General features: G+C 43.2%; 2 protein-coding genes across 6 annotated transcripts in view; both read right to left on the bottom strand.

Annotated features, from left to right (window-relative positions):
- Window positions 1-130: 130 nt before the first annotated feature.
- Window positions 131-12,177, bottom strand: gspt1l (G1 to S phase transition 1, like). 2 transcript variants are annotated; one of them, XM_053617466.1, is made up of 14 exons: window positions 11,570-12,177; window positions 8,781-8,822; window positions 7,618-7,818; window positions 5,963-5,996; window positions 5,243-5,320; window positions 4,319-4,499; window positions 3,787-3,941; window positions 3,178-3,318; window positions 2,915-3,008; window positions 2,607-2,687; window positions 2,204-2,377; window positions 1,434-1,523; window positions 1,188-1,356; window positions 131-897 (listed from the first exon to the last, which is right to left on the bottom strand). In XM_053617466.1, exons 1-14 carry the CDS (start codon window positions 11,775-11,777, stop codon window positions 845-847), a joined length of 1,701 nt encoding a protein of 566 aa, XP_053473441.1. In that variant the 5' UTR covers window positions 11,778-12,177; the 3' UTR covers window positions 131-844. The 2 variants fall into 2 exon arrangements, with proteins under 2 accessions (XP_053473441.1, XP_053473451.1); XM_053617476.1 differs by having other exon boundaries at window positions 7,618-7,815; window positions 11,570-12,173.
- A 415-nt stretch (window positions 12,178-12,592) lies between these two features.
- Window positions 12,593-25,719, bottom strand: part of pdxdc1 (pyridoxal-dependent decarboxylase domain containing 1) — a 27,981-nt gene continuing 14,854 nt past the window's right edge. For 2 of the 4 annotated variants that reach the window (XM_053617436.1, XM_053617427.1), the window contains exons 12-24: window positions 24,700-24,825; window positions 24,245-24,295; window positions 23,755-23,799; window positions 21,282-21,342; window positions 20,037-20,107; window positions 19,728-19,833; window positions 19,101-19,272; window positions 18,491-18,609; window positions 17,328-17,449; window positions 16,962-17,054; window positions 16,593-16,689; window positions 15,384-15,482; window positions 12,593-15,225 (exon numbers count right to left, since the gene is read on the bottom strand). In XM_053617436.1, the coding sequence (XP_053473411.1) occupies window positions 15,017-15,225; window positions 15,384-15,482; window positions 16,593-16,689; window positions 16,962-17,054; window positions 17,328-17,449; window positions 18,491-18,609; window positions 19,101-19,272; window positions 19,728-19,833; window positions 20,037-20,107; window positions 21,282-21,342; window positions 23,755-23,799; window positions 24,245-24,295; window positions 24,700-24,825 (1,371 nt within the window). In that variant the 3' untranslated portion in view covers window positions 12,593-15,016. The remainder of the gene's footprint in view (window positions 15,226-15,383; window positions 15,483-16,592; window positions 16,690-16,961; window positions 17,055-17,327; window positions 17,450-18,490; window positions 18,610-19,100; window positions 19,273-19,727; window positions 19,834-20,036; window positions 20,108-21,281; window positions 21,343-23,754; window positions 23,800-24,244; window positions 24,296-24,699; window positions 24,826-25,719) is intronic. The other 2 variants (XM_053617454.1, XM_053617445.1) reach the window with 2 other exon arrangements.

The following is a 25,719-nucleotide window of genomic DNA, read 5'->3' as shown; positions in this document are numbered from 1 at the left end:
CTCATCACTTACAACACAACGGTGTTCACCCAATGGGAGTAACACCCCATGATTAAAATATATATATATATGAAGGAACATTCCTTACCAAACACTCTGAACCAAAGAAACTCAGTCCATGAAACTGTCATCTTAGAATTTTCCCCAATTTAATATTTTTTATTTTCATAGAATTTCGTTTTAATAACACATGAGCACGCTCGTGCGCTCTGCAGACCGCTACGAGGAGAGAAACCCATGTGTGTGTGTGTGTGTGTGTGTGCGTGCGTGTGTGTGTGTGTATAAGTGAAGGGAGACAATACGAAAGATACCGACGTTCAATTCGTTTTCCAGCTTTGACTGGTTTCGATCCGTTACTGTTACACAAGCGAACTCTGGTCCACACCTTTTTCTTATAATAACGGCGTCTTCGCTGCACGCTATATTCCTCTGGTGGAAGAAAAAAAAAAAGAAAAAGGAAGAAGAAGGAAAAAAAAAAAAAAAAAGACAATAAACACAATCTTCTGCGAGTCCGGGGGGGGAAAAAAAAAAAAAAAAATATTATGGCACTGCTGAGCTCTCAATATGAGAAAGCTGACAACGTGTGGACTCAATTTTCTTTTCTTTCTTTCTTTCTTTAAATTTTTTCAATTTTATTCTTTGCTTAAAAAACGAAAATTTCTTGTCAGACAAGTTGTTGCGTTGCTTTTTGTCAGCTGGTTCTTCGGGAGGACGGGAAGGCCGGGAAACGTGTCTCTCCGGCCGCAACACCCACCTCTCCTCTTGCACGTTCGGCTTCTCCGCGACACTCGCACACACACGCGCGCGCACACACACACGCACACACTCTCACGCATAGAGCTTTTCAGTCTTTCTCAGCGACAAGCTTCAACACTTTCCCAATGGCAATGGTCTTTCCTGCAAGAGACACAAAAAAGGAAAATTCCAGAACGTTCCATGCTAACGCAAGACAAAATCATTTTGAATAAACGTATATGTGTACACACACACCATACTGTAGTATATACAGTACAGGGGAAGAGTAGCTAGCTTTGTTGTTAGCTCATCCAAACTCTAGACATGGCATTTGCTCTGATGTCGGACGTGTCATTTCACACCGCGGATCGGATATTTCCACAAACGAGCAAGTGTTCCTAATAAAGCGGCCGGTGAGCGTACAGTGTGCATGCTACACGCGTAGCACTGACCTTCGTCCCTCAGGGTGAAGCGACCCATCTGAGGGAAGTCTTTGAATGTCTCGAGGCAGATGGTCCCGGCGGTCCGGAGGCGAGCGATGCACACTTGGTCCTGTTTGACGAAGCGAGGTCGTGTCTTGCTCTTCTCACCCGTCTTCTTGTCCACCAAACAAATTAAGGCCTGCACACACAAACACCACGTGAACCAACACTGAACGGTGAAATCAAAAGAGGCTCATGGGTAACGCGGTTTTTTACCGTGATCTGCACTTCCTCGATGCAGGTGTGAATGTGCAGGACTGCGTTGTAGCCCGGGCAGATGATGGACTTGTGTTCGATGATGACGATCTGAAAACACGAGGGAAAAGAACGTTACGGAGATACGGAGTCGATAAAACAACGTGTTCAGTACTACGCTGATGTATTATAACTGCTGAGAAACGCGCCCTACTGCTGCGATCGGGAAAAACCCGACCTCCGGCGAGGAATTTAATCATTTATTTCTAAACTCTGAGACTTGACTAGACGGACGCGACCTCGCGCCACGTTTTTCCAAGCTGAAGCGCTCGGGATAATCGACTCGGAACTTTACGAGCGCAACAGATTGCTGCGTATTAACACGCTAGAGCAGCGTTTGAAAATTTAAAATAATGTGTTGCACCCTACACCAACACTAATGCTAGACAACGTTAAGCCTGGTTTATACTCGACTCCCGAGTTGTATACATGTCCTCGTATTTATAGCTGCATTTTGTTGTAACGTGACAAGTGATAATCTCAAGGTTTCCTGGGTTTTATATGATTCTTATATGATTCTTTATATGATTTTTACACGGCACACCAGGTTGGGAAACACTGCGCTAGACATTTAGGGCGGCCATTTTGTGCGGTAAAAGGGGGCGGGGTTACGTTCTGCTGTTTGGGACGTATCCCATGAACGTGTCTGATGGCTTAAAGATACCTATCGAAAAGACTCATTTGTTTTTTGTAGTTTTTTTGTTTTTTTTTGTTTGTTTTTTTTTAAAAACCTGAGCGTCGAAGGTGCGTCCCGAGTGACAGAGGTTCTCCGGAGTACACAGGATGAAACCGGGCAGGATCTCCTCTTCCTCGATGCCTTTAAGTCGAAGCTTCAGGTTCTCACCGGGTCCCACGTCGTCCGTCTCGACGTCATCCGAAAGCAGGCTCAGCACCTCCACGATGTGCTACACACACACACGACAGAAGGAGCGTTTATACACGCTCAGCACAATGCACGAGCAAAACAAATATTACCAGCTTTGATTCACAGCATTAACACTACTTAATACTGAGAATGTTATTTATTAAATACTTTTAAAAAAAAATTTTTTTTATACGAGATATGTAAATATACCGGTGGTCACACTTTCACCACACGCCACGGGAGACGCTTTATCGTGAAGACGAGCTTACCCTGTTAGGCATCATTACGAGTTGCTGCGCTTTGCTGATACACCCGGACTCCAACTTGCCCAAAATCACAGTGCCCATGTCCTAGAGAAGATCAAAATCGGGATATTAGACTACAACACTAGCATACACCGTTCTGTTCTGGTCTCTATAAACAGCTAGACAGCCTCTGAAGGAAGCATCATCATTGTTGCTAATATTATTAGCAACACGTGGCGCCGAGATAAACTAGCTAGCTAACGTCTGTGGTGCTAACGTGTGAATGAACGGTGGATTCTGATGCAAAGTGGGCGGGGCTTGCATACACTCACCTTGTATTTATCTACGATCGGTAACCTGACTGGTCCGTCGCTGGATCTGCTGAAATTTGGCAAACTGTCCAGGTGTGGAATGAACGGTAATCCTCTGCAAACACACAAAGAGATGTTAATAGTTACGTAATAACCGTAATTAGTACCGGCGAATTATGTAAGGAAGACAACAATCGAGACAAGCGGTTACTATAGCAACGATGACGCATCGGAAAGAAAGCGTGCGTTAATATAAATCTGTGAAGTATGTGATGTAGACTTACGTGTACCAGGAGCAGTGCTCCGCTGGTTCTTTCAGGTTGGCCCCTGTCAGTCCTGAACATGGCATGAAGTGAATGTCTTTTCTGGGGTTGAAGCCCACCTTCTTCAAAAATGGCACCAGTTTCTCCTTGCACTCCTCGTACCTGCGGAGACGAAACGACACGGCTTTAGAAAACGAAACCTTCATTGTCGAGTGCACAGAAGTTTACGCTAACATTACACGCGAAAACCCCGCCACGATAATCACGCTATCGACTTATCGTACGCGACCGTGATCGTTTTGAGCCGCTTAAGCTGCGCGAGCTGAAGCTGAACAGCACTAAACTGAAGCGCTTTACCAGCGGGTTAATTAATTAACATATATGAATGCGCAATGAAGAACGAAAGCATAACGAGTTCACAATATTGTATTAAAGTCTGAACAATCGAAAGAATTAAAACTCCGTTGAAAAGGTTGCACTCGCGCAATTATGCTGTTATGTTGTTATATCAGTGGCGTAAAATGGTCTTAAAACGACAATAATATCGTTCATCGCAGTTATTTCTGGGACGATAGATCGTCCAAACTAAAGTAGTGACGGGTCCTAGTTCACGGAACGCAGATCCTTCACCTCTCCAAGCTCCAGTTCACAGTGGGGTCGTCCATTTTGTTCACGAGGACGATCAGGTGTTTGACTCCCGCCGTTTTGGCCAGCATGGCGTGCTCTCGCGTCTGGCCTCCTTTTTCGAACCCGGTCTCGAACTCGCCTTTACGCGCTGAAATCACCTGCGGGACATTTCAGAGACTTCACTCGAGTGTCCGAGAGGATCGCGAGGGACACTTTTACAATTAGGGATGGGCGATATGACCAAAAAAAAAAAAAAGAAAAGAAAAGAAAAAAAAGAATAAATCGTAAATATCGTAAACATGATATTCATAAGACATTTCATAACAGTACACAGAGGGTTATAAAGAGTTTGCGTTTTGGGAAAAATGGATGAGAATACGGATTTACTTCCTGGACACTAAACTCGGAGCCAGACTTGGTACAGATCTTACTATGACGTATTATTATCGGCTAAAGACCACAAACTGATCGTCACAATACATTTCCTTTGAAATCTATTCATATCGCGAGCCTGGTGCACCACTGAACGACTCACCAGCACTGCCAGATCAGCTTGCGACGCGCCCCCGATCATGTTAGGGACAAAACTCTTGTGACCCGGCGCGTCCAGGATGGTGAAGTGCTTCTTCTCCGTCTCAAAATACGCGCGGCCCACCTCCACGGTTTTCCCCTTATCTCTCTCCTCCTGATTCGTATCCAGGGCCCAAGACAGGTACCTAAGCAAAGCACAGATTTAACACAAAAATTATTCGTTTCGAGGCCAATACGACATCAATATATATATACATCTCTCGTCTCCGATCAGTCGGATGGAGATCAACTTCGCATGTTGATGCGCTCGATCGAAAACGTTATCGTTTCTAAGGTAACCACCCGTTCGCAGAGACCCGTACGGCAGACGCTCCGCGTAACCTTAGACTAATATATAGGTGTGTTTTTTTTTTTTAAAAAACCAAACGGATAAAAACACTCGTTAACACGGGACGTTTATTCTGGAGTCATTTCTGGAAGGAGTCTCCAGCGTCAGCGCTTTGTAACAGTCAGAGGTAAAGTTGTAGCTAAGTTTTCCGACATCTTTAGGACGGAGTCCCTTGTGGTTCTCTGTCTGACATGACAAGCTGCGAGGGCCCCCCCCCCCCGCAGATAAAGAACTAAACAGGACTTAACTAGTTTCATGGACGTTTCACGACGTTAAATATAACGGGAAAACAAATAAAAAGCACGACGTGTCGTTCTCTAATAAATAAATAAACAAACAAACAAACAACTAAATGATGTAACTGGTGTGGTACAAGTAGAGTAAAATACTTTGAGACACACTGATACAGAAAAATAATCAGCTTCACAGTGGTACCCATAATCTCGGGGACAAACGACCCCGCCCCGACGTTGATTACGTTCCCATAACTGCACACCCCAGAGTGTTTTACGCCCTACAAAGCGTAATAATTTAACTTACCAAGTTTCCCTGTTCTTCTCCTTGGCCTCCCGTTCGTATTTCTCCAGAGTTCGCTTCTCCACCATGCCTGTTAAATACCTGTACGGTGGAAATGAGAAACGGAGCAAAAGGTCTCGAGAAAACGTTCCAGACAGGAGCCAAGAAAACACAAACACACAGTGTAATAACAACTCCGTAAAGATACAGTCAAACAGCGCCATCTACTGACCACTAACACTTATAACCACCGTGCGGAGTGCCTAGAAAGACAATAAAAGAATGTTTCTGCTGTAGGAACCTTTTCAGGAACCAAAGATCAAATGGCTTTCCCTGCTCCAAACACACCTGATCTAATGTATGGCAGGCTTGTGAGCTGGATCAGGAGCATTTAAAGTACGGAATAATGTAAAAAAGAAAAAAAAAAGAGGTAAGGCTTACTACACTGAACTAACTTCAACTTTCATAGAAAACTTGCCCGTCACGTGGTGTTTTAAGAACCGTAACCTTTTCATATATCAGAGATGGTGCTGCATGACCACGGTTAAGAAGCGGCGAGACAAAACATGGCTGACGAATTTTTACGAATTTTTATTTAAAAAAAAAAAAAAGTTTTAAATCCCAAATCGAGAACATTCCCAGAGATCGACCTTCCTACCTCGCGTTTTCTCTTCCTTCTAATTTTTAAAGGCCGCTACGTTAATAAAAAGTAGTTCTACCACGAGAAACAGTGCAGATACTCACATGATCTGTCCGCCGATGGTCGATTTGCCAGCGTCTACAAGGAAAGGAGATGGGAAACAGGGTGAGAAGAGAACGAAGGTTTATTTATTCATTTACTTATTTATTAAACCGTAATAACGATACGAGAGAACGTTCGGGGTGTGGGGGGGAAAAACGAAACGAACTAAACACAGAAGCCAAGAAAGAGAATAAACATTAACGTGAGAGTCTGCAGTTTAATGCGAGTTAAGTGTCGTGAATGCAGCACTAACACACAATTAAAGGTGTACAGTCGATGAAAATTAAAACTTTTTTAAAAAAAAAACCGATGACACGTTAGACTGACACTGTTTGCTCAAATCACACATTAGTGACAGTTAGGACGTCTGTATAACGACTGTGTGTGTGTGTGTGTATACGATAACAAACACCCACACGACCAGCACGTACACGCAGCCTGTAACGTCCGCAAAGCCGCACCACGTCTCCTGAGGGTATACATTAGGGACGTAACCGAAGACTAGAGCTCGACCGATATTGTTTTTTTTGAACAACGACACCGATTGTTTGAGTGATCTCACTCACAGCTTCAGGCCCTTTTGTTAAGCAAATGTTATAAAAACTCCTTCCTCTGCGTCGCCGTCTCCTCGCGCCACCTTCGTTCCTCACCAGAAAGCAGCAAAGAGAGACGTTTCCTCTCGTCCGTCATTCACACAGCCCTTATTATGACACTCGCTCCACAGCAAACACAAACTCCGACACCAAAAAAAAAAGAAGAAAAGCCGCTACGAATCTTAACGTCTTTCCCGATGTTTCGCATAAAAACACGGGTGGAGGGCGACCTCCGGACATCACGGAGGGACACGAACGCCGCTGCAACCCATTAAAAAAAAAAAAAAACACTACTTAAGAAACGCGTGCGGCGTAAACAAACCCGACGAGACCGGTATTCACTTAGCGCCGACGTTCGCGCTCTTCTCTGCGTCCAAGGCCTTGTTTTACTTTTTCTCCGAGTCGCTCGCACCAAAATCGGTTTCCCACAGACCCGTCACCAAGTCAGCAAATATACCTTTGGAAAAATCCACCCAAAAAAAAAAAAAGAAAGAGTCTTCGGCGAAAGCACAACAACGTTAAAGGCGGCGCTGTTTGGGTAGAAAACAAAACCCAGACTTTTTAAAAATCCTTTAAGACTTACCATACAAATCAATTCTTTTACAGAAGCTTATCCCAAAAATAAATAAATAAATGAATAAATGAATAAATAAATAAATAAATAAATAAGCCTTGCGTGAATTCATTTCCTCTAATAAACCATAGGCATGAGATTAGGGCTGGGCCGATATATCGGTATAATATCGCGATACACTTTTCCGAGATATCGTTGGTATGGTGATTTTTTTTTTTTTAAATACATTTTTTAATAATTACTAATTAAATGGTACTGAATGGATGCTGCTGATTTGACATTAAAAAAATTTTTTTTAACTTGATCTTCGTCTTTGCAGGCATTAAAGAAAAGTATCGTAAACCTCAGTTTAACTTTTTGGCTTGTTTGTTTATTTATTTTGCTAATGTTTTGGACGAAAAATTCAGGACGAACAGATTTCGTCTCCCGAACGTTCCACAACGTTAAACGGTTAAAAGATATCGGACGTCACGAGTACAAGCTTACTCACCCACGTGGCCGATGAAGACCACGTTGACGTGCTCCCTCTTGGGCGCGTCGGGTTGAGCGGGAGTGACTTTCGGCTTCGGCGCTTCTTCGTCCTCCTCCATACCCTCCTCCTGGGGCGAGTCTTCTCCTCCTTTCTGCTCCCAGCTCTCTTCCTCGGCTGCCGTCTCTCCGTCTCCTGAGCCGTTCTCCACGGGCGGAGCTGCTGACGCAACAGAGACGCGCCACATTCGTCAACACTACACACACGCACACGCTTTACTGTTTACACGCTCAACAGATCCGACACCGATCGCTCTCGTTACATCCGCCCGGGTTCGTGCTCCGGGGATTTGCAGTCAAAAGCGTACATCATGACCGGGTTGAATAACTGCACGGTGACGGCGTGTTTCTGAAAATATTACGCGTACGGTGATACAGCTGCAATAGTTACACTGTGTTAACACTGTGTTAACACTGTGATAGATGAGGTACAGATCACGCCGTACTCCTTGAAAGCTGCTACAAGATTTACGAGATTGAACGCAGGGTTGCGTGCCGATTGACGTCACGATCCACTGGGAAACTTAAATTGAAGATGCAACACGACGATGCCTCAAGAAAATGCAAACGGGATCATTCACCTCTGCTTCAGCAGATGTTCGCCAACCACACCAGAGTTCATTTTAAGTAGAAGTCGACCGATAGTGGCTTTTACCAATGACTACATCGGGCGGAACCTACCTGCTGATGACCGATTAATCAAGCGATAGTTCTTAAATGGATACTGAATGAAATCATTACACACACGGTAAAATATTTATGAACTTCATTACAAAAATAAACTACCATGAAAATGTACTGTATTTTTTTTTTTAAATGAAATAAATATTAAAAGTAGATAAAAGATCTACATCCAAACTGAAACAAAAAGTAGCACTCAAAATAGCAAAAAATACAGACACGAATCAAAAAACACTTCAAATAACACAACAACATTGGTCAGCGATTGTTTTTCGCCTCTAGAGGCCGCTCTCGCACCGTACGCCGACAGCAGACTCTTCTCAACAACTGGGAAAAACTACCTTTTTTCCCCCGATAGTTCCGGCAATCGCTTATCGGTGCCGATTAATCGGCAAAACCGAACAAACTTTTGATTTCAAGTCAAATGAACTAAAACTCACTTACCAGGCGTGTCCGAGACCTCAATACGGCCATCTTTCTCCGGAACTGCGAGGAGAAAAAGAAAGAAATATGTTCGTCAAGGAAAAAAAACTATAATCAGAGTCTGAAAGCACACGTCGGGTTTTCTCTAAGAAAGCACGCAGGTAGGTGAACCGGTGAACGTAAAGGCCTCGACGTTTAACGCGGAGATGACGTCACAAAAACGAAACCGTCTGCACACGCTTCCGAGCTCATACGATCTACAGAATACACTCGGACACGTAGCGTGCAAGCTCTCCAGTCCTGAAGGTGGCGCTGTCCTCAAAGTCATCCTTCTTGGAACGAATCGGCTTGGGTACGATCGAACAGAGGCTCGGTCGAAAGTTTGTCGAAAAACCTCAGCAGTTACGTCGTATTGCTCGTGGAAGCCTAGATTCGCGGCGTCTTCTCACGAAGTACGCCGAGGCCTTAGACCGCCGGTAGGCGCGAATGACGATGAGTACGAGGTGAGGCTGCGTCTTGTAATTCCCCGCCTACAACCAGGAAACGCCACCGACTTGCACTTTTAACTCGGGTCAGTCGTCTCAACGGCCTTGTTTACGGAGCGACGTCAAATCGACACGTTCACACTGCGAACAGTGTAAAGTTCGCTCTCGAGGAGGCGTTTATCCCGAAGAGATTCACAACCGAGACGGGATTAAAGGGTTAAAGGTGCTGTCGAAGGTGGCGGCGCTGAGATTTCGACTCTCGACCTTTGGATCGCAGCCCTGTTTCGACGTGATTACGTTTACACAAGGTCCTGAGGACATTTCCTATTCTACAGAGGCTCCCGAGTGGTTTTATTTCCATCCAGATCGGCCACGATGGCACTTTTCCGCCACACGGTACGGCTCGGCTCGCTTTTTGGGGGTTTTCCACGGTGGATAGTACCGGGTAACCGAGAGAGTAGGGAGTTCTCCTTAACGAGTTGTTCCGTATTGTGCCCGAATAAACGTGCGTCATTTAATACGTACTTTGCGAACCTAACGTAGTCACATCGAGCACTGCGTAGGTTCTAGACCGCCGTTATTTTACGTCCTTAATAGGCTCCGTGTTCAGTGAGCAGGAAAAGCGTTTGGAATACGGGTCCGAGTGTGTATTCGTACAGAGCTTCGACGAGACGACGTTATTCCTGTGTAAAGGCGAGTGGAAGACGGCGCCCGCGTTGAGGCGGCAGTGGAAGAGCAAGCTCAGGAAAGTAAAGCCAGTCGATACGAACCGTGCAGTAGAAAACTGGCTTAAGGAAACGGTTTTTTTCGCCAAACTCGGCGCTCATATGATCGTTTTAGTCCCGATACACATGCGCACGTCTACGATTTTCTATAAAGGAAGTCGCATCGGACGAAACGACGTCATGCCGCATTTCGTCCTGTAGCGCGTATTTCAGCGACCCTATCCCAGATATTATACCGTTCCGGGAAAAACGGACGCTTCAGAAGAGGCACGCCGCGTCCCAATCGCCGCGTCCTAAACAGTGTCCGAGATTAGAATTAGCGCGTGTTGACGTTCCGGTATCTCCGGTAGACATTCGAAGTGTGGATCCGTCGACACTATTCCAGCTAAAATGACCCACAACTCCTCGTGTGAGGAAGGAGGAATTTTTTCCCCCGTGACGGTTTGTGTAAAAAGAGTACCTTTTTAATCATTAAAAAAAAATGAAGGGAAATTATATAGTATACATCAAAGGAATAATCAACGAAGAAAAGCATCGAGGGGCGTGTTTACGACGCCAGCGAGCGTTCTCTTCCGTCATGTGACGCGTCAGTACTCGCGTACCCTAAAATCGCAGATTTTTCCTTTTCTACAAATAAATAACGACTCGTCGCGTCACCGCCAGGTCCTTAGATTACAAACGACACACGCAATCGCAAACATCCAGGTTTGTACAAAATACAAATACCGTCCAATCCGAACGTCAATCAATAAGGGGCGGGGTTTAAATAAATAAGAAACGACACTTCTAATCTCCATTTTGTTTATTTTTCTCCCAGGTTTTATGAGCTGCATTTTTAAAACCATTGAGCAAAATGGAGTAAAAGTCGACACACAGCCAACAGAACAGTGTCCCGACACACACCACCTTTTTTTTTTTTTTAATGGCTTTCCTGCATGCTGGTCACGTGACCAGCATGAATGAATTAATCCCGGTTTGCTCTTTAATCCGGATTTAAACTCCGCACATAACTGGACGCAAAAGTAATGGCACCCACACCCTTTGTAGTGCCTTTTCTGTCCAATAGGGAGCCGTTTACACTACGACTGACTTTTCTTTCTAAAAGATATTGCTAATTAACTCTCACCACCACTAATGATCAGTTCTCGTACTAACTACCCAGGCAGGCATGGTGTGGTCCAGGTGTGGTGGTAGTAATATTGGTGGTATAAACCCCCGACATCTTGTCATACAAGAAAAGCTCTTGGTGAATTTTCTTTTAAAGACTCTTGTTGGTGTGTAAAGTACCGCTAGCTAGCTAGCCGACTTCAGCACGTGTGATGATTTGCGGTTGCATTTGTGGAGATTTTTTTTTCTCCTCCTCTCTTTTAAATAAAACGAAGTGCTGTTTGTTTGTATTTAACTAAACTAGGCAAAGTTAGCATTGATGCTAAGAACGTGCGGTTAGCTTTAGCTTCTGACAAGGTGAGAGAACTTTAAACGGTAATCTCCTTCCTCTTATCGTAGGTTAGCTTAGCTTAGCATAGCCTAGAGAGCTAACAGGCGGGACAAAAAACAAGTAGCTTAGCTAAGCTAAACGTGACCGGTAGGGAAAGTTTACCGGCTACAGGGGCGATGGTTTCCGTGGGCGCTTTATGGAAACAGCCGGGAACAAACTCGGCCGCGTTGACGTTCGGGACGAAGGGCTTGGCGTTGACGTTGAGGCCGCCGAAAGAGTCGCTGAGGCCGGTGTGAGCGATGACCGGGGCCTCGCTGCCCTCATCCTCCTGTTCCCACGAATCCGGGGCAGCGTCTCGCGCTGGCTCCATTGGCGCGCGCGGGGGGCTGAAACTGTTCGTCTTGAACGCAAATATTTTATATATATATATTTCTAAACTATATATATGACGAAGAAAGACAACGTGATCTCTTCGTTCAGTTCAAATCGCTCGTTAATAAAGTCACCCCCGTTAAAAACAAAAAACTTCTGCTTATTAAACAGCCCCCCCACGTTATTCTGTACTAAAACAGCCGGTCTCGCTTCACGCGCGAGGGGAGAGGGGGAAGGAAGAAAAAAAAAAAAAAAAACTAAGACTCGACTCAGCAGTAGTTCCGGACGAATCCACGTGTGTGTATGTGGTGACGACATTCTTAATCGACGTAGAAGGGCATTCTGGGGGAAAACGAGTCCTTTTTTTTACGTCGCTTACAGTATATGCCTAGCTGTGAATACGTTAATAAAAACTACATTTCCCTATTTTGTGAATGAACTTAAAGTGTATTCGCTGCTCAAAGGGTTCACGTTATAAGGGCACGGTTGGGTTGCTAGGCAACTGGGAAACAGACACCAGAAACAAGCTAGCTAACGCCCGAGGCTGATAATTTAAGTAGTCATTAAGGCTTTTATAAGGACAATGTGAAAGCACAATGAATGTACAAAAGAGACAGACATGTCAGGAATGTTAACATTTTCCTCAGATGTGCTGGTAAATGATGAAGAAAAAACTCTATATAGACTAAAACTACTACTAATTACAAACTTAGCATCGAATGCTAACCTAAATTATATGGTGTTGTATACAGGTATATACAGTGGCCCTTTTTTTTTTTTTTTTTTTTTTAAATCTACTTACTAAAGTAGAATTAAAATCTTCCTTAAAACCATTTAGATGTACTCAGTTCAGCGCAAATACCGAAGACAGAAATTAATGAGAACTTTGACATGTTTTGCTTGGCATCATAATCTTTATTATACTTTACAGACTTGCTTTTTGAAAAAGCTTATGTGATTATAAAAACTAATCTAATCTGCTCATATCATTCAATTTGTTCTGCCACAAGAAAGAAAGGAACAAAAAACAAACAAACAAACAAACAACTACCAGTATATTTATTGCACCAAATTAAGACAGTGTAGCTGCTTTGAAAGATCACCCAGTCTTAATTTACATCAGCCTTCCAGAAATCACTGCACCCATTTTTACATTAATCGTCAACAAATAAACGTGGAAAATCGACAGGTGTCATCTAGATTTGATCAGTTATCTATTTGTGAAAGGAGATTCATTTGTTCATACTTCATACGATATTTAGATGCTCTTATTAGTGAGCGTGAAAATACGGATTAGACGTTATTAGCTGACAAAAAGGAACAACTTCATCAGTGGCTTTGTGGTGACGGCACCAAAAAAATAAAATTAAAAAAAAAAAAATCACCAGTGTACAGAACATGATAACAGTTGGGCCATTTTACAGTAAACATTAACATGTTAAATTTCCCATTTTAATAATAATTTTTTTTTAAAAAAACCCACCCGCTAGTTGGTATGTTACAGTGAGAGCAAAAGAACGTTTGATTTGCACTTTGAAAAGTCTTCCCAGATATCAATCGGTAGAATAAATAAAGATTATTCTGATTAAATTACGGCAATCTGTACAAAAAAAGTGCAATAAGGCTTTAAGCTAATTATTAATAGTATTATATTCAACTTCATTTTTAGTAATCGTGAGTCTCAGGCTACACACACGCGCACACACACACACACACACACACACAAAAAAAAAAAAAAAAAAAAAAAAAGCAAGCCCCCTGCCTGGTTTTTAATTTTTTTTTCTGGCAAAGAAACACCACACCAGCCTTTAAAGCGGTAGTTCAGAGAAAAATGAAATGTACAAAATGTCCTGAATACCCCAAATCTAGTCAAAGTGTTTTATTTGTCTTACACCACAGCAATTTGGTATAATTTATGATTACAAATCATAATTTATTAAAACCGTTTATAGTTGCATTTAATGTTGTGGAATTAGTTCCTGTTCTCACTTACGTTATAGCAGCTATAAACGTTATATTCCCTCACCAGCCTCTCTTTTTTCCTCTCTCGAAGTTAGTAAGACATAAAGAAAAAACAACAACAACATGCAACTTGTCCTGTTACCGAAATTGTAACCTCCTCTGTCCTGAAGACTTTCCCGTGGTGGAAAACTTACTGACCGTTATAAAGCGCTGACGCTAGAGACTCCTTGCGTAAATGTTTCCTTACGGAAAAACGTCACCAAATCAGTGATTAATCACAACGTGGCTTTTGTATATATTTATTATTTGCCTTAGATTACGTAGGGCGAAACTTTAGGCCACGCCTTCAAACTTTTTTTTAGCACACTTTAGCCTCGTAGGTCCACTGCAAAACTACAGACTCGAAACATTAAGCAGACACGAAACACGTGTTATCTGATCGGCTAAAGAGCCGGGGGGGTGGGGGGGTCTGGGGTACGAGGGACACTGAGCACAGCTCACTTTTGGCAGAACTGCTTCTTCCAGTGACACAAATTTAAAAAAAAAATAAAATAAAATAAAAGTGTAGCTGAAAAATGATATAGAAACTCAACCCACCATCTACAGTGAACAAAACGTGTAATAAAATAAAATGTATAATATAAATGAAATCTCTAACGGAGAAAAAAAAAAAAAGAACGCTACGTGGCAGTGCGCATCACACAACCAGAACGGTGATTGTTCATCGAATCACAGAAACGGACGGTTATTAATAGGACGGGGAGTAAAGGGTGTGATACGATGCGCACTGATGAAATTTTCCGTTGGTACTTCTATAACAAACCTTCACTTCCTGTCCTGCGTTCCAATACTATTCTAACACACACTCATCGACTTCCCAGTCATACGAGAGTGCACAAGGGGAGGGGTGTGTACGGGGACGGATTCCTTTCAGGTAACCGCCGTGACTCCGATGCACCTGAAACTACTGCCGTTAGGTATTTTATTGCTCCTGTTTACGCTTCATCCTCCATTTTGAAAGGAAGCTACATCACGCCACGTCCCACGATGCTTTCTGGGTAACTTGACGTCTGTCGTTTTAACCCACTTCGTTACAGATAACGAAAGGAACCGAACTCCTTAAGATAGTGGCAGGGTAGAGTAACAGGGGAAAGTGGACGAGCGAGTGTTACTAACAGTATCGGAACGCAGCCCTAATCTGACTTGGTCAAGGCATCGAGGTTGCGCACTTCACAGTGTACAGCCGATTTGGCGTCGCTGATGGATCGGATAGTTCTATCTGATCGAGTCGGACTCCTCCTCGCCCTCGGGAACGCGCTGATCTGACACTTCTACTTCCTGCGTGAGCTCCAGAGGCGTCTCCGACACGCCCGCGAGAGGTTGAGGAACTTCCGCCTCCTTTAGAGACTCGTCGAGGTGGCAGACAGAGCTGGTCTCGCTGCACGACTCCGAACCGGCGGTGGAGCGTCGGAACAGCTTTTGTCCTGCCGGTGAAACATTTCACATTGCGCTTAGACTAGATGGGATTATAAAAAGGACCCATTTTGGTGTTTTTTTTTTACACTGTAGACGGGTATTTTGAAAATTCTGAACGCTCTCTTGTACGATAAACACATTTATAGGGTTACTGTGGAAAATGAACCTGCAAGCCGTTTGGGTGTAGACGTGGGTGTTTCGGGTGAAGCCTCTTTACTTGTCTGAGTCTTCATGGAGTAAATCGGCTCAGTGCTGTCCAGGCAACCTGCAGGAAATAACAAACAAACAAACAAATAAATAAACAGCAATTTCTCTACACTCTATGGATGAAGTGATGATCAGGTTTCAGCAGTATTTTTCATAAATGTCCATAAGAAACACGTACATAATCTGTATCTATACTATAATCATATTCCCAAAAAACATCAACTATTTTGCGCGGTCACATGACGTCAGATAAACTCTAATGTGGTTCATCTATAGCTGAAAATTCTCTGCAGCACTTCTCAGGTAGACTGATGAGCTAGTGTTTGTTCAGTTCATTCACGTTGCAGCTAGAGATCGACTGATATTGATCGATTGATTGATTTATTTTAATAACAGATACCGATTATTTGCATGTTTACGCATCCGATAACCGAGATGCAGAACCGATATTTATTTACTGTCTTAATTCAATAAAAGTTTAAATAAAAGCTTCGATGAGGTAAACAAACAAGCAAATAAAATAACTCTAAGAAATAAACAAAAACAAACAGACGCAGTGCTGTTACGCAGATCCTGCGTGCAATTCTGAAAACGGCCACAAGACGGCGCCATTCATCGGTGGATCCGATATTACAAAACCGATATCCGATTACGGAAAAATGCTTAAATATCGGGGAAAATATCGGTAAAACCGATTATCGGTCGATCTCTAACTGCAGCACTCGTTCACGAAAAGAACACGACCGACGAAAATTTTTGCACTGTGAACTGTTCATAAAAAGTCCAGCCCTTCCCTTTTTGTGAACGGTTCATAAACCGCGCAGCATCCGTTTATGGAAAGTTCGCGACGAGCACAGCAGCTTCTGCTCGTGAACAGTTCTTGAATTGTGAACGGTCCATCAATGGTGCAGCAGCTGTATTTTCTTAACCAGCCTATAATGTAATATCCTAAATACTGCGAAATAGAATACGTAAAGACAAATTCCCCTGATTATAAACTCAAACTACTCTTTTATCAACTCTGGACGTTGACTGTTTAATACTGATTATCATACGATTTATTTATTTATTTATTTTAAAAGCAAAAGTCACTACATCTTGTAATTTGTCCTTAGTGAAGATTACAGATAATGTATAAGAACGTTTACAGTAATTAAGTGTAGCTTACCTGCTGTCAGATCGAACGTTCTGCCTTTCACCGAGCTCTGAATCGGAGAGAGCCAGTTGAGCATGGAGCCGACCAGAGGAATCTGCCGCAGCACCCCCTACAGGACAGAAGAGGAGGAACAAGGCCAACTGTTTAATAAGCGTTTATGGACTGTTTATTAAGGGTTAGTTATGTTTCAGTCATCCAGGTGTTTTTCAGATGTCCAGCAGCATTGAGACAAAGTGACGGGACACATGTTTTTAATAGGTCGCCCCACTCTAAATCGAACGCAGCTCCGCACACAGAGACGCGCAGACACCAAAAATACAAACACACACACACAGACGCACAGAAACACAGATATATATGTATATACACACACACACACACCTCCTCCAAGAGTTTCTCCTCAGCAGATCTCTGAAGCTGCAGCTCGGCCTCCAGGATTCCCTTCCTCACCACCTCGGTCATGTTCTCTAACAACTATAGACAACAACAACAACAACAATAATAATAATAATAATAATAATAATAATAATAAGTAGAAGGAAAAAAAAAAGCAATACAAGCAATCCATAATGAATGTAATACAAAAACAAAACAATTATTAAAACAGACTTTAGACAAACATTTAGATATAAAGAATTAAAGTAATCAAATTCCACTGTTTTATATATATTATTAATCCCCAATCCTTTTTTAAAAATGCTTTGCATTAAATCGTCACTGTTTTAACGCCGAGTGTGAACGTGATACCTTCCCGCTCTCCTCGATCTCTCTCCCCGTAGACGCGATGGTTTCGACCAACACCGAAACGTCCAGGTCTTCTGACGCCATCCCGATGAATACACAGTTCTTCTCTTCACCGAATTCAGGCCCTGTACACAAGACAAGATAATACTAGTGTTCAAACAGCACACAAACACACACACACACAAAAATAACCCCAACAACATTTCATTACATAGTAACGTGATGGTCTTCAGTACATCACCGTGTCCTGCTTACAGTGAGGATGTCATTAAAACACCATATAAACCTGCTAGTGAATAGATGAGCTCCTCAGTAAAGGGGAAAGAGTTCGAATGTTGGGATTTATTAAGAGAAATTACACTGACATTTCAGCAGTTTATCGGTAACTGATAACGGCCGGCTGTGGCTCAGGTGCTAGAGCGGGTTGTCCACTAATTGTAGGGTTGGCGTGCATCTACATGCTGAGGTGTCCTTGGGAAAGACGCTGGACCCCAAATTGCGCCTTGCATGGTAGCTCTGCCGCCATCGGTGTGCGTGTGTGTGTGTGTGTGTGAATGGGAGAACGAGAGACGGTGTAAACCACTTTGTAGAACCGCCAAGGTTAAAAGGCGCTACACAAGTGCAGAGCATTTACTGTAATCAGTACAACGTTAGAGATATCACGTTTCGAAATGTTTTCAAACATCATGTAGCAGATTTTTTATGAAGCAAGTGTGTCTGCTGCAAGTAAATGGTATGCACTCATATAGCGCTTTTATCCAAAGCGCTTTACACTGCGTCTCATTCACACACACTCACACCGATGGTAGCAGAGCTGGTAGCATTCAGGGAGCTAACTTGCCATCAGGAGCAACTGACATTGGAGACTCCTTCCGTTGATGAATAATAAATCTCTACAGATCGCTTCTCCATACTAACGATCACAGATTCTTCTAATTTCATGTTTATTTGTAGCCGTAGATTACTGTAGCTCATCGACCATACATGTCACACCTAAATGTGCTGTTTGGATATAGTTCGGGAAAATGAATCGACACCTTCCGACCAATCAGATTCAAGAACGTAGCAGCACTGTTGCACTCGGGCTATTAAGCTTCTATTTGTTCAGCAGTGGTGTGAGAATAGAAATGAATGAAATGTATTATTATTATTTTTCATTTTATGACCTGTTGAGAATTCCAGCTCGGTGTCCATGTCCTTCAGTTTCTTCAGCAGCTCAGCGTTGACCTTCTCCACTTCCACCTGTCTCTTCGCTCCGTCGATGTCCGTCGTCTTCGGCTCGTACCTGCAGCGACACGCGGGTTTGTTCTCTTATCTGAAATCGCGCTCAGGTGCACAAACAAAGCTGCAGTCCTGTGTGTTAGACACGGTGCGTTCTCTACGCTAGTATCAGAAACATTCTTTCTGGAATAAATTTAGAATGAGACTTAAGTTTAACGACTAACGGGCCGCTGTTTAAAAAATAAATAAATAAATAAATAAATAATGGACATATGCGCATATACAGTGCATTATGGGTAATATACTGTGCTTTTCCTGCCTAGAGTATCAACACTGAAGAATATAATAATTATAAAGACTATACAGAAGTCCTGCTATGAATGTTTTCTTAAAATGGCTGCCATTAAGATAATATAGTGATTATTAGTAAATATACAAGAAGAAAACGGTGTTCTCTTAAAATGGCCGCCGGTCTAGTACATGACTAGGCTTCAGCTGTAGCGTTTGGGACAGAGCCCGTGTTGGCTTGGGTATGAACCCTCCGTGCTCCCTGACCTCACAGCTCCGAGTCCGGCCCAGCTCAAATCCTCGATGTACGTCAGTGCGGCGTATTGGAGAACTTCCTCTCGGAAATCGTTCCTCAAACGCAGCGTGGAGCTCAACATGGGGATCGTCTCCGCTAACTTCTCCGCCAAAGCTGCTACGTCCGCCTGCTGTGTGCCCAAAGCTTACACACACACACACAAAACAGATTTTAAAAAACGCATATAATCGAAGATATGGTGTATAAGTTTTCTGTAAGGAGATGTTTGTTTAACATTTATGGAAGGAGTCTCCAGTGTCGGCGTTTATTTCTATTTATTTATTTATTTTCAACACTCAGGTTTAAAGCTGTAACTTTTAAGTTTTCTGACACCTTCAGGACCGAGGAGTTTACGTTCTACGGTTTCTCGCTAGGATAAAAAGCTGTTTTTGGTCTTGTTAACTTCGAGAGAGAAAGAGACGGGAGGCTGGTGAGGGGACGGCCGTTTATATTCCGCACGTACTTTCTACAACGTTAAATAAACGGATAAAAAGTACTATCGTGTCATTTATTAATAAACAAAACTTTGCTGGCAAACTACTGCGTGTACATTTTCGACGCAGGACGAAGTGTGTGAGTGTGTGTGTGTGAGTTCTCACCTGCAGCAGTCATTAGAGGGTTAAAGCGAACACACACGCCTTCATCCTCCAGCTCGACCACATCAACGCCACTCTCAGGGACCAGCAGCGCTAACTGCTCGCCGAGCTGGTGATGAAATATAAATATAGAGAAATATAAAGTAAACAGTACTTGATTCATTTTTTTAAAAATATTTCCAATCAGGTGTGGAAGGACTGATATTGTTGTTATTTCAGAACCGCATCCTGTCATTAATAGCTTGTTGTTTGCTAAACGATTCAATAAAAGTGGATATGTTGTGCGATTTCGTGAAGGAGATCTGCGCTTACCCATCTGTTTAGAGCGTCCTGTACATCTCTGTCTCCTCCACAGTACCCCTCTGCTGACCCTCCGCTCGACGCTGCGGACACAAACACACACCGTTCCTTCAGTTCCCAAAAGACTAGGCAGTACTCACAACCAGCGTATCTATTGCGTAACCCTTTACTGCATGGTGTTGCCGTATGGCAACGATGACTTTATCTCAATACTAATACGATACTATACTAATTTATCGCAATACTACAATACAATACAATATAATACTACTATTTTCCTGTGCAAGTGGAAGAAGGGGGCTTTATCCCTGACATGACATAAATAACTAAATAACTAAATAAATAAATAAATAAATAAAGAGCCAGGTCACATGACCAGGAAGTGCTGTTTGCACTTCCTTTTCTGCAAATCACAGATTTGGGTCATCATCGGAGGGCGCTCAAACTTTGCTTAATTTTTCAATATTTAGGCAAAACTACTTAAAGGACGAAACCGAGACGCTATCTCAGATAAGTCGACGTCCGTCTTGTGTTTTTTGTCACTTCAAAGTTTAAGGTGATATGTTTTCGAGTATTCTGTGAAATGGTAAAATGTCATCGTTGCCATATGGCAACAACGTGCGATAACGGATCTGTAGTATCGAATAGAGAAAAAAATGAAAAAATAACGGCAAGGAGTCGTTTGGGAACCAAAAGAGTCGACTCCTATTGGTGAGCTGAGCCGAATGATCCGACTCATTGAAAAGAAACAGAATTCCCATCACTGCTAAGCCGCATGTGACGCTGTATACAGTATAATTTGAGTTATTTATTACAACGTGTGTAATAATATGAGGCTATTTTTAGGACCTGTGCAGTAAAACTACTTACTACTTACTCTGAGTTTCAGTATTGGGCTGACTTCTGCGTTGCTTTTGTGACACCTGGCAACCCTGATCTACATTTTTGGCTCGAATACCATATTCAATAGCACATTTTAAGAGAAAACACCTCACTAAAGTCCATCCATCATGCACACAGTCATTTGTTACAGGTTCTTTTGGAACAGTCAGGTGCGGAATTATTGGCACCCTTGATAAAGATGAGGTTATTGGAAAATATGGTTCATCATCTTAATATCCCACCGAAAATATGAGTTTTTTTTATTTCTATACAGTATTTACCAAGGGTGCCAATAATTCTGGAGCTGACTGTATTACTCCTGTCGGCATTCATTACTGTCGATAAATAATAAATAAGTGAGAGAACCAAAATCACCTGAACTTGTATCTTGAGAGAACCTGAACACGACCACTGGAGAACTGAGGTCATCCTCGACCTGCAAACCAAAGAGGGAGCGAGAGAGAGAGAGAGAGAGAGAAAGAGATAGAAAGAGAGGAGGGACGACAGATACAGGAGAAAGAGGGAAACAAAGAGAAAGAGAAATGGAACAAGAAGGCCAAAAAAAGAAGAAAACAGAGACAGAAAGACAGAGAGACATAGGGAGAGAGAGAGAGAGAGAGAGAGAGAGAGAGAGAGCATCTAACGTACCTTTACGACACTTAAATATGAGAATGATACACAGCCAGAGGGCTTGAGGTCATGCACTAAGCAGCACTATGTGACCTGTTTGTGAACACACACTCAGGTTTAGGTTTGGAGTCTCAGCCATTTAGATGTGATGTCATGGAGAGATTTAGGTTAGTTGTTCAACTGAGGTGAAACTGGACTGCATGACCTTTGACCTGAAGTCATGCATAACATCACATCACATCACATCACATCACATCGATGTTGGAATGTCCATGTGATGCTGGAACAATAGTCACTTCCTAAATTTCACAGCACCATTCCCAACACAAACGCTCCTGCTTTATTTGGGAATTTAACACTAAGACTAACACTACTGTTACTTACCCCCACCTTGTGGAGAATCTCAGTTTGTAAAACATCAGTGTGTGTGAGAGAGAGGGAGAGAGAGCGAGAGAGAGAGAGAGAGAGAGTGCGAGTATGAGAATGAGTGAGGAAGAGTGAGGAAGAGAATGAGAGTGTGTGTGTGTGTGTGTTTGAGAGAGAGAGAGAGAGAGAGAGAGAGAGTGCGAGTATGAGAATGAGTGAGAAGAGTGAGGAAGAGAATGAGAGAGTGTGTTTGTGTGTGTGTGTGTGTGTGTGTGTGTGTGTGTGAGAGAGCATGAATGAGCGAGTTACAGTGAATGAGTGAATCAGTCAGTGCGTTACAAAGTGAGTAAGAGTGTGAGTCAGTGAGTTAGAGTAAGTCAGTGAATGAGTGAGTGTCAGTGGGTGAGTGAGTGTGTCAGTGGGTGAATCAGTGTGCGAGTTAGTGAGTGAGTGAATCAGTGAGCAAGCGAGTCAGTGAGCAACTGAATTAGTGAGTGAGTCAATCAGTGAGCAAGTGAATCAGTGAGGTGAGCAAGTCAGTCAGTGAGCAAATCAGTGAATCAGTGAGTGAATGAATCAGTGAGCGAGCGAGTCAATAAGCGAGTGAATCAGTGAATGAGCGAGTCAGTGAGCGAATCAGTGAGTGAGTGCGTCAGTGAGTGAGTGAGGGAATCAGTTAGCGGGTGAATCAGTGAATGAGCGAGTGAATCAGTGAGTGAGCGAGTCTGTGAGCAAGTCAGTCAGTGAGCATGTCCATGAGTGAGCGAGTCAGTGAGCGAGCGAGTGAATCAGTGAGTGAATGAATCAGTGAGTAAATAACGAGCCCAACTATAACATTACTGAAACCTTCACCCTCTGCTCTTATAAACATAATTCACTTAAACTCGCTACCAGTGAAATAAAAAAATTAATAAAATTTGTATACTAGAACATCATGTGTGATATTCCGCATGCTGAATTTCCCCAACACAGGTCCAGCGCTGATGCCCTGCGAGTCACCTGAGCTCCATGGGGTGTTTTGTGCACATGCCGTAAGAAGCGGTGGACATGGTGAGGGAGTGAGCAGTGGAGGGGAAACACAGCGGGCGGAGGGAGCGAGGGGGCAAAGGGAACGAGGGAGAATCCCACCTACAATAGAGAGTATGAGAGAGCCCAGCACGTCCCTCAGTGAGGCCGCGGAGAGAGGCGGCACCCGCGAATGAGACACAGCCCCCTGGAACCAAGGTACCCGATTCTCACTAACACATAATACTGAAGAGCTCTGACACACACACACACACACACACACACACACACACACACACACATAGTTCCCACTCTCCATACACACTACACACACTCTGCATTAGGGGTGTGACGATACTGAATAGAATTAAATCAACTTTAATGAGTTAATGGATAACTAGCAGCGTGTGTATACACGTTAGGTCAAATTCACAACATGCCTGGACTTCTTAACCAAGTGTTAACTGTTGTTCACGTCGCTGAATGTAACTATAAATGGACAAAAAGTAAACTGTATCTATGTTTAATCGAAATCTTTTTTAAAAAAGCATTTGCAAACTGCTTTATAGATACAAGGGGAACACAACGCTTCGAGGCGCGCTGTTATGGGAAAATAATCAACGTCAGGGTGGTAAGCACCGACTCACAATCAACGTGCAGTTGATTATTTTCCTACCGCAGCACACCCCCAAGGTAGTTTATTCCGTACAGAACACTGCCGTAATTTAATATCACTGTCCCCGAAAACTGATGTCCTGAAGCAAAAAAAAACCACAGTGATCATACCATACCATCCCACCCCTACACACACACACACACACACACACACACACACACAGCTCTTTACCATACTCAAAGCCTCCAGGAGAGAGATCTCTCTGTCAAGGACATCCTGATGGTGACGACAGGAAGAAAGTGCTCGGTTTTAATCAAGTCTAAGTTTTTAACATTATTCCTTACAGGTCGTTTCGATATGCTACGCTACACCCCCCCCAAACCCCCACACACAACACACCCATGGGCCACTTTTACGATATTGTTAAAAATTTCTAATTGTAATGACGAATATAAATTTTTTAAAAATTTTTTTTAAATTTACGAATCTGGCAAAAAGTCAATTTGATGATCGCCAATAATCCTGTAATAATTACTAACAGTTGGACGAGGTTAGTACTCGCCGTAACATCTGTAATGCTCTCATCGGGCCAATTTGGGAAACGGTGTGTAAACTGAGCGTGTACGATGCAGTAAATCTCACAGAGGCTTTGCCAAAATGCTAAACGATGCTAATAAAAATGTTATTTATTTATTTTTTTTAAAAAAGTGCTTTCACTCACCGACGTCTTTATGGAGGACAAAGTCTTCAGCTGCGCCAGAAGCTGCTGACTCTGCAGAAACACAACACAAGAACGTTCTGAAATTCTCATAACGTCTTCTCTGCGTCTAGAAGCGATCCTAATCCTGACGCGCACAGAGACTCGAGCCTTTTCCCAGGATTTATTTAACAAGCTGAAAATCGGTCTCCCGGCTTATTCATTTTCCGTCTGTGTTTCGGTGTCGGGTGATCGGTCGGCTCATCGGCCAATCAGTACGGCTGTTGCTTGAAGGCGTAACTCATTTGCATGATTGAAATAAATGAATAAAAAGTTATCAAGTGTTACAGGTCTGTTACTGGAGCTGCAGCTGCTGTAGAAAACGAATGGCCAGATGTCACTAGGGACTCTGTGTGTGTGTGTGTGTGTGTGTGTGTGTGTGTGTGTGTGTGTGTGTGTGTGTGTTCGCGCTCACTCACAAGCTGAGAGGCGTGCTGGATCTTCTCTACGATCCCATCGTGTCCAAGATACTGCAACGAAAGCCAGAGAGGAAGAGCCCGAAGTTTCTCCACTGGATGGCTGGAAGTGAGACCTGCTGCTAAAGACTGAGAGAGAGGGAGAGAGAGAGAGAGAGAGGGGGGAGATAGAGAGAGAAAAAGACAGAAAGTGAGAAAGGAAGACAGAAAAAAAAAGAGAGAGACAGGAGAGAGAGACAGACAGAGACAAGAAAGACAGAACAAGTGAGAGAGAATGAGTAAGAGACAGTGAGACAAGGAGAGGGAGAGAGAAAGAGTGTGTGTGTGAGAGAGAGTGAGACAGACAGAGAAAGAGACAGAGGGGAAAAGGGGTGCAAGAGAAAGAGACAGAAAGAGAAAAAGAGAGAGAGAGAGAGAGAGGGGGAAGAAAAAGAGACAGAGAGAGAGAGTGAGAAAGAGAGAGAGAGAGAGAGAGAGAGAAAAAGTGAGAAAGAGAGAAATAGACAGAGATAGAGGGGGAAAAGAGTGCAAAAGTCAGACAGGCAGAGAATGAGAAAAAGAGTGAGGGGGAGAAAAAGAGAAAGACAGAGGGAGAAAAAGACAGGAGAGAGAAACCGATATGAGACAGATGGGTGGGGAGTGCAAGAGAAACAGACAGAGAGAGAAAGAGAAAAAGAGAAAGGGAGGGAGAGAGAGAGACAGAGAGATGGCGATCAAGCAAGAGAGAAAGTGAGAGCGCGAGAGAGTGAGAAAAGGAGAGAAAGACAGAAAAAGAGAAAGAGACAGTGTGAAACACCGAGAGAGAGAGAGAGAGAGAGAGAGAGAGAGAGAGAGAGACAGAGGGGGAAAAGGAGAGAGAGAAAGACAGAAAAGGAGAAAGCGACAGAGTGAGAGAAAGAAAGCGACCGGTGAACAGAGAGAGAGAGAGAGAGAGAGAGAAAGAGAGGGGAAAAGGAGAGAGAGAAAGACAGAAAAGGAGAAAGAGACAGAGTGAGAGAAAGAGAGCGACCGGTGAACAGAGAG

The sequence above is a fragment of the Ictalurus furcatus genome, chromosome 2 (assembly GCF_023375685.1).
Source record: "Ictalurus furcatus strain D&B chromosome 2, Billie_1.0, whole genome shotgun sequence".
Lineage (NCBI taxonomy): Eukaryota > Metazoa > Chordata > Actinopteri > Siluriformes > Ictaluridae > Ictalurus > Ictalurus furcatus.
The sequence above is the reverse complement of the archived record's forward strand: the minus strand, read 5'-3'. Positions and strand labels throughout refer to the sequence as shown.

Coding starts and splice junctions, on each gene's coding strand:
- gspt1l (XM_053617466.1), bottom strand. CDS start 11,777: ATGGAGCCAGCGCGAGACGCTGCCCCGGATTCGTGGGAACAGGAGGAT. Junction 3,942..4,318: donor AAGCTGATCTGGCAGTGCTG/GTGAGTCGTTCA, acceptor AATGTCCCGCAG/GTGATTTCAGCGCGTAAAGG. Junction 2,688..2,914: donor CGATCGTAGATAAATACAAG/GTGAGTGTATGC, acceptor GATCTTCTCTAG/GACATGGGCACTGTGATTTT.